The sequence below is a fragment of the Balaenoptera musculus genome, chromosome 15 (assembly GCF_009873245.2).
Source record: "Balaenoptera musculus isolate JJ_BM4_2016_0621 chromosome 15, mBalMus1.pri.v3, whole genome shotgun sequence".
Lineage (NCBI taxonomy): Eukaryota > Metazoa > Chordata > Mammalia > Artiodactyla > Balaenopteridae > Balaenoptera > Balaenoptera musculus.
This window is the reverse complement of record NC_045799.1, coordinates 47727367-47735304: the sequence shown is the minus strand read 5'-3', so window position 1 is coordinate 47735304 and position 7938 is coordinate 47727367. Positions and strand designations below refer to the sequence as shown.

The 7938-nt window shown below is 48.4% G+C and overlaps 1 protein-coding gene across 1 annotated transcript; it reads left to right on the top strand.

The window, feature by feature from the left end:
• Window positions 1–3684: 3684 nt before the first annotated feature.
• On the top strand, window positions 3685–7526 carry SCP2D1 (SCP2 sterol binding domain containing 1). The gene is given in 8 exon segments (XM_036826740.1): window positions 3685–3799; window positions 3802–3863; window positions 3865–3912; window positions 3914–3937; window positions 3939–4013; window positions 4015–4125; window positions 4127–4198; window positions 7386–7526. Coding segments are annotated over 8 exon segments (603 nt in total). The 5' UTR covers window positions 3685–3729.
• Window positions 7527–7938: the final 412 nt, after the last annotated feature.

Sequence of the window (7938 nt, the reverse complement as noted above, 5' to 3'; positions counted from 1 at the left end):
CCCACCTTAGGACTTCTTTAATGGGAGATAATTCCCTTTACTGTTGAAGCCCGTTGAGTTGTGGCTGTTTTTGGTGCTTTTAGCTGAAAGCATTCTAGATGGTGTAGGACAGTAAAAGAACACGCCTTTTGTTTCTGACAGTGGTTATAAAAGAGGTATTCTGAAAAATGTTTTGAATAATGTCAACATCACTGGAAAAGTGCACTGCTTTTCGTAGAAACTTTGTGTTTTTGTTTGTTCAAAATCAGTTTTATTAATTTATAGGCAGGCATAACGTATACATTTTATCTAATTAAAAAAAAGTTACCACTTGGGCATACACATGGCATATGGAAAGATAAGTATAACTGTTTTATTTTAAGTATTTGCCTGACTTTGGGCCTTTAGCTGTTTCTTAAAATAAGAAGCCCTTACATTGGCCAGTGATGCCTTTTGGGAGTGTAAGAAAGGGGTGATCTCTGTTCTATATATTTAAAAGTCTAAGTTACTGGGACTTTAAAAATATATTTGTGTGTGAGTTTGGTGTAGTTCAGTGACTTTTTTTCCAGAAAGAAAGGCTTCCAGGGCTTGGCACTGTCTTCCTGTGGGTGTAGTTTATTAATATCATTATCGATCTTTGCCCTTTCCTCTGTCTACACCTGTCTTGGCTTGGGCTGCTATAATAAAAATACCATGGACTGGATAGCTTATAAACAACAGAAATTTACTTCTCACAGTTTTGGAGGCTGGAAGTCCCAGATCAGGGTGCCAGCCTCTTGGGAGAGCCCCATTACATGTTGCAGGCTGTGGACGTCTCATTGTATCCTCATGTTAGAGAGCAGAGAGGGGAAGCAAGGTCTCCTGTGACTTATTAGGGCACTAATCACACTCATGAGGGCCCCACCCTCATGACCTCATCCAATCCTAATTACCTCCCACTTCCTAGGACCATCACATGGTGGGGTTAGGGTTTCAGCATGTGAATTTGGGGATTGTACAAACATTCAACCCATAACATTCTGCCCCTGATCCCCCGAAATTCATGTTCTTTTTGCATGTAAAATACATTCATTCCGTTCCCCGACCCCTCCAAATCTTAACTTGTTCCAGCATCAACTCTAAAGTCTAAAGTCGAAATTTCATCTAATTATCATCTAAATCAGACATGAGTGATGCTCAAGATATGGTTCATTCTGAGGCAGAATCCCTCACCAGCTGTGAACCTGTCAAGCCAAACAAGTTATGTGTTTCCAAAATACAACAGTGAGACCGGCATAGGATAGACACTTTCATTGCAAAAGCGAGAAATAGGGGGAAGAAGGAAGGGGGTATGGGTCCCAAGCAAATCCAAAACCTGGCAAGGCAAGCTATGGGATCTTAAGGCTGGAGTACAATGCTCTCTTTGGCTCCACACTCTGCCCTTCAGGTTGACTGGGTGATAGTCCCAGATCCGCTGGGGCAGAGGTGCTGTCTCCATAGCTCTCAGAGGCAGGGGTCTCACCCCCAGGGCTGTGCTAGACGATCCCACCCCCAATACTTTGGGCAGATGCCATCTGGCCTGTTGAAAACAAGGCATTCACCCCCTTTTTGAAACCAAGGAGGCAGCCTTGGTCTCTGAATTGCCTTTAGGATCATCCTTCCCTTGCTTTTCTTAGCCAAATCTTTAAGCTCTGCTTCCTTTTTGCTTAACAATTCTGTCTTGAAGTCGTTTCTGCCTTCTCACATTTTGCTACAGCCTGTCAGGAGGAACCAAGCCTCACCTTCCACACTGTGCTTAGAGATCACGTCAGCTAAATATCCAATTTCATTACTGGCAAGTTCTACCTTCCATAGAACACTAGAACATGGCAACAGTTCAGTCAAGTTCTTTGCCATTTTATAACAAGGATGGTCCTTCCTCTGGTTTCCAATAATGTGTTCCTCATTTCTGTCTGAGACCTCATTAGAATGGCCTTTACCACCCATATTTCCACCAACATTCTGTTCACGATTATTTAGGTAGTCTCAAAGAAAGTTGAGGCTTTCTCTACAGCTCTGAACCCATCCTAAATTGCTGGTGCATTAACTCATGAGCTCAATAAAAGCTTATTGTTTTAAGCCATTGAGTTTGGGGGTGGTTCTGCAGCGTTATCACAGCAATTGATAACTAAGACAACTCTTATCCATCAGGGACAGCTGAATGGGCTGTCGGGAGGAGTTACATATGTTGGCTTTACAGGCAGTCATACCTTATACACTTTCACTCAGAAGTTACCCAAAAATCACCCACTTAGGCATGCTTAGGTCCTATTTAAAGATAAAAGTTACTGGACCATTTTAAGTACATATGTGCGTCTTTAGGCCTTTAGCCTTGTCCAAAAATGGGGTGCCCACCTGAACCAGATCCCACCAATGGGAGCTGGTCTCTGTTCCATATGTGTAACAGTCTCAAGTGAGTTATTGGGGGTTTTGGGAAGGGATTTTCGTATGAGTTTGGTGTAATTCAGTGGTTAAAGATGGGGCAGCATCCCCTAGATGACCATGTAACTTCTTTACAATGGTTAGGATGATGCTGGGGTTGCTTCCCAGGATGCTGATGGGTAATCACATGTGACTACCTAAATTTAAATTAATTAGAGCTAAGTAAACTTAACTCAGCTCCTCAGTCATACTAGCCATATGTGGGTCTCAACAGCTACCGCTTTGAACAACCCAGACCCTGAACATTTTCATTATCTCAGAAAATTGTGTTGGGCAGTGCTGGTCTCAATGCTTGTGTTCAACTTTCTTATTTACAGAATCTTTTTGGTCTAAACTTCTAGTTTCTACTGACTATTTGATTCTGACAGCCTCTCACTCCGTACCCTCTGGGAAAAATGAGTTATTATTGTCTAGGTTATCTTATAAAACTCAAGCTAGTCTGTTTTGACACCTGCAATGTTAAATATTCTCTTTGTTACAGGTCACAAAGCTAAGCATTAAAGTGGAGTCTTTATTTGTTTATGTATACTGACAGAGGGAGCACCCCTTCTGCCAGGCAGGGTGAGGCTTGCGAGGGAGAGAGGGCAGCGGAGAGAACCAGTTCGAGTTTTAAAAACCCTAACAGCACTTCCCTGGTGGCGCAGTGGTTAAGAATCTGCCTGCCAATGCAGGGGACACGGGTTCGAGCCCTGGTCCGGGAAGATTCCACATGCTGCGGAGCAACTAAGCCCGTGCACCACAACTACTGAGCCTGCGAGCCACAGCTACTGAGCCCACGTGCCACAACTACTGAAGCCTGTGCGCTTAGAGCCCGTGCTCCGCAATGAGAAGCCCACACACCGCAACAAAGAGTAGAGGCCTGCGGGCAGCAACGAAGACCCAATGCAGCCAAAAATAAATAAGTAAATAAACAAACAAACAAGCAAATAAATAAATTTATTAAAGAAAAAAAATAAAGAGTTGAAAAGACAGAGCTCATGTCACCAAAGAAGCTTCTGGGGCCAGTTTCCCTTATTCCCAACATGGGGTCCAGACCTCTCTGGGCTGGGCTTGTGGGACCTTGTGGTTTGGGGGGTGGTGGTGTGGATCTGCCTCACAATGACCTGTGTGAGCCCTCACCCCATGTCACATTTTAGCATCTGTTTGGCCAATAAGACTGCGGCACACAACCAGTCTCATTCCCACTTGGCCTTGCCCTTTGATGTCCACAATATGAACTTGTGGATACTAACCTGGCTACAGCTGCTTCACAAACCAGTTGGCAAGGTCCAAGAGGACCAGCACAGTAAGATGTGGAAGAGAATCGACCATCAACTCAAGATCAAAGCAGGGGATGGGCCTCAGGCAGGCCAGTTCAAGGAACTGGTCCAGCTCGGGAAGTCACCGTGCCACACCCTCCAGCGCTGTCAGAATTCCAGAGCTTCCCCGCTGTTTGAGGACATCAGTCATCACATCAAAGAAGTGGGGGCCCAAGCTGGTAAAGAAAGTCAATGCCATCTTTTCAGCTGGACATCACCAAGGATGGGAAGACCATTCTGCAGTGGACCATTGATCTGAAGAATGGCTCTGGGAACCACGTATCCAGGACCCGCCAGGCTCCCAGCGGACACTGTCTTCACAATCCCGGAGCCTGTCTTTATGGAGCTGGTTTTGGGCAAAATGAACCCTCAGAAGGCTTTCCTCGCTGGGCAAGTTCAAAGGTGAGCGGCAAAGTTCTGCTGGCCAGAAGCTGGAGAGGGTTTTCAGAGACTGGGCTAAAGTACTGAGCCTGCAAAAATACCTAGGAAATGACCAGCACTTCCCTCCGATTATAATGTTGAGCGGAAATCACGCTTACGTGAGATTAAACAAAAAGTATTCAATATTTTACTCAGATTCTTCCTATTCAAGTTTAATTATTTCCGGCTGTATGTGTGTAAATTTGGAGCTAGGGGTCCTAGAGCAGTAAAGAGTGTTGGAGTGTATCACCTAAATCTTTGTCTTTTTCTTTTCTAGATTCATTTATGTCATAATATGCTAGGGTGAAAGCCCCAGGTAGAGAAATGGTTGGTTTTGAAGGTTGGATTTAAATGCTCCAGTGATTGAGTTCCTGGGACTTTTGTTTTGTTTCGAGTCTGGTGCTTTGGAAGGAAGTGATAACCATCAGTGTGCAGGTCTGCATTCCAGTCGGTAGCTTGGTTCTTCGAGGAGACCTCAACACGGGTGGCAGCGTTCTAGGAGGGTGGGCTCCAGAGCTGTGTGGATGGAGTGAGGCCGTCGAGAGGATGCACTCTTGGCGTAGTGTGACTTCTGATGGATTTAATTCCCGGAGAGTCAAAGGGCTTGAACGATGTTCTAGGCTCTTTGTGTTTAAACCAGAACACGCATCAGATTGCCTGGAAGCCCAGATTGCTGGGCCCCCCTCAGAGTTTCAACTCTGTAGGTCTGGACTGGGGAGATGTGCATCCCCAGGTGATGCTGGTGGGACCAGCCTTGCAGAACCCCTGCTGCCGTTCACGCATAGCTCTCGGTATTGATCGTAACTATTCTACTCTAGACCCACAAGATGCTGCCATTATATAAAGATCTCCTGCAGGCAGATTACACAGCCCGCTTGTGGGCCATCTCTGGAGTGTCAGGAGCTTGTGCGCAGAGCATTTTACAAAATCAGAGGTCATGCTGGGAGACTTTCTGTGCTGGGAACCCTCTCCATACACTGGGAGGATTGGAATGAAGCGGCTGCAGCGTGATGTGGCCTCCTTGTGAGTGTGTGGGTCATTTGTTCCCATGTGACCAGTGTGTACCTTATCTTGTAGGTTAAATACACACAGTGTGGACCCTCTGAAACCTGCATGGGAGCTCCATGAAAATGGCCATGCTCAAAACAACTGCCTACCAACGATCCAGCCTATTCCATTCCTAGGCATTTTCCCAAGTACAAAGATTTGTACGTGAATGTTCACAGCAGCTGTATTTGTGATTGTCCCAAACTGTAAAATAACAAATGTCCATCAATGGATGGACAAATCATGGTCTGTCGTATCCTGGAATAGTACTCAGCAATGAAAAGGGGGATGAGTTTTTGAAGTGGGCACAAGTGCACAATGGATGTCAGAACTGTGCCAATGAACGAAGCCAGAGAAAACCACGTATGTACCATATGATTCTATTATATAACATAGTAGAAAATGCCAGCTGTAGTGGCAGAAAGAAGATCAGTGGTTGCCAGGAGACAGGGATGGATGGGGAGTGGGTAGGGTTGGGGGGGTATTATAAATGGCTATGAGGAAACTTGGGGGTGATGGATATATGTCCTGATTGTGGTGATGTTTTCACAGGTGATATGTAGGTCAGACATCAAATTGTGCGCTTTATATACACACAGGCAGCTTATTATGTATCAGTATAACTCAATAACACTGTTTTAAAAGCCTCCTGCCTTCCATTTCAAAATGAAGTTGTTATAAAGAGAAATTCAAAAGACTTAATGCTTCTCTGGGTATGAGTCCTCTGGCCTCATCTTGTGTCTGTCTTCCGCTTTCACTGACCTGATGCCCCCGCACAAGCTCGCTAAGTTCTCCACGTCAGAACGAGGCAGAGCGAGTGCTCACTGCTGACAAAATCTCATTCTCTCAGAGGGACGCGAAGAGACCATGTGTTGATTTGACGCTCAGCTCTGTGGTCAGGAGTCGCTTGACGGTTTTGGGAGTGGGACGCGGAGCGCCCCCTAGTTTCTTGGCTCACCTGGGTCACTCGGCAGGTGAGGAGGTGAGCAGTGTAATGCTGCCACCAGCGCCCCTGCCCAGGGCCATGGTGGGCGTCTCAGAGGCTTCAGGTGACATCAGATACCGTTGATATCCACGCTTACCTTTCCTGGTCCAGGCCCCGCTGTTCAAGCTGTATTACGAGTGTCAGGCATGGCTGGGCAGGCGTTTGGGGGCTGCTTTTAGGGACATGGCTCGCCCGAGCCTGTTCCCTGAGTGGTCCTGCTCGTACCTCTGGGGATTGGCCCCAAGACGGGGTTGCTTGGAGATGGGGAGGGGGTGGGGAGGGGAGTTAGGATGGGAGGGGTTACAGAGGGTCGTGCCTAGACTGGCATCTGACCACAGGCTGGAAGGGACCTGTGACCCATCATCACTTGGGACAGAAACATGACTCGAACCAGTTAGGTCCCTTCCTCAGGAATTCGGAGCTGGGGAGCTGAGAGATTGAGCTACAGGCGGGCCGTGGGGACGGAACCCGAAAGGCTGGGATGTAGGAGGGGCGGCTGCCATGGTAGGAGCTGGACAGGAGACCGAGCCTTGAATGAGGAGGGGGCTGGTTTCCTAGTGAGGGGAGGAGAGTCCAGGCTCGGGAAACACAGAGCAAACCACTGTGCAGTCAAAAGAGCAAATCACGTGATGCCAGGAAGCCACGTGGAGCAGCTAGACGGACTCAGATTTTGGAATCAGAAGCGTAGTTTCGAGCCAGTCACCACCTCACATCCACGTAATCACAGGGGATTAATGAACAGCTCTGGCCTCAGTGGCCTCATCTGGAAATGGGTCCGTAGCCCTGAAAACGTCAGGTTGTTGGGGGGCTGGGAGTGGGTCCCCGCACGGTCACTGGGAGAGGTGGGTCTTCCACGTGTGTGGATTCCCTTTCTCTTCTGGGTGGGGGGGTCCCTATTGCCTCCTGAAAAGGCCCACGCTCGGGGCCCTTCTGCCTTTTCTCTTATACAGAAGGTCACATCTGGTTCAAGACACACGTCTCTGTGTTTCTTGTTCTGCACAAGGTTGGCCAGCACAGTGTTTTTAAAGTTCGAATGAGAATATTTTATACAAAAATCGGATTTCTGGATTCTCTTGAGGAGCTGGGTTATTTGGTCACACTGGGCCCTATTCCTGCCAAGCTTGGTGGCCGGGGGCCGGGGTGGGCCCTCCAGCCGGGCCAGGCCCCGCCCTGCGCTCTGCCTCCTTGCCCCCCAGGCTGTATTGGCGGCCCCCCTGCTGTCGAGACTACACTGTTGTTTTCTCCAGCGGGGCCTGCTTTGCCGAGGTGCCGTGGGTACCTGCCTGCGTGACCCTAGCTCCCGCGGTATGGGCCTCACTCTCACCCTGACGGAGTGACCCTGTGTTAGTGCCTAGTGCCCTCCTACAAATCACCACCAGCTCTGCAGCTGCAAACAGCACCGCTGAGGCTCTCGCAGTGTCCGCAGGGGGGCACTGGCTTCTCTGCTTCCGTCTCATCTCGCAGGCCTGAGATCAAGGTGTTGGTGAGGCTGGCGCTCATCTGGGGCCTGGGGGAAGGATCTGATCCAGCTCCTCTGGGTTGTGGCCTCATTCAGTTCCTCATGGTTGTCAGCCAGGGATGCTCTCTCAGCTCCTGAAAGCCACCCACGTTCCTGGTCACGGGGCCCCTCCATCTGCAAGCCAGCAGTGGCACGAGGGGTCCGTCTCAGGCTTCAAATCTCTCTGAACTCTTCTGCCTCTGGGTTAAAGGATGTGGGTGATTTCACTGGGCCACCCAGGTAATCCAGGA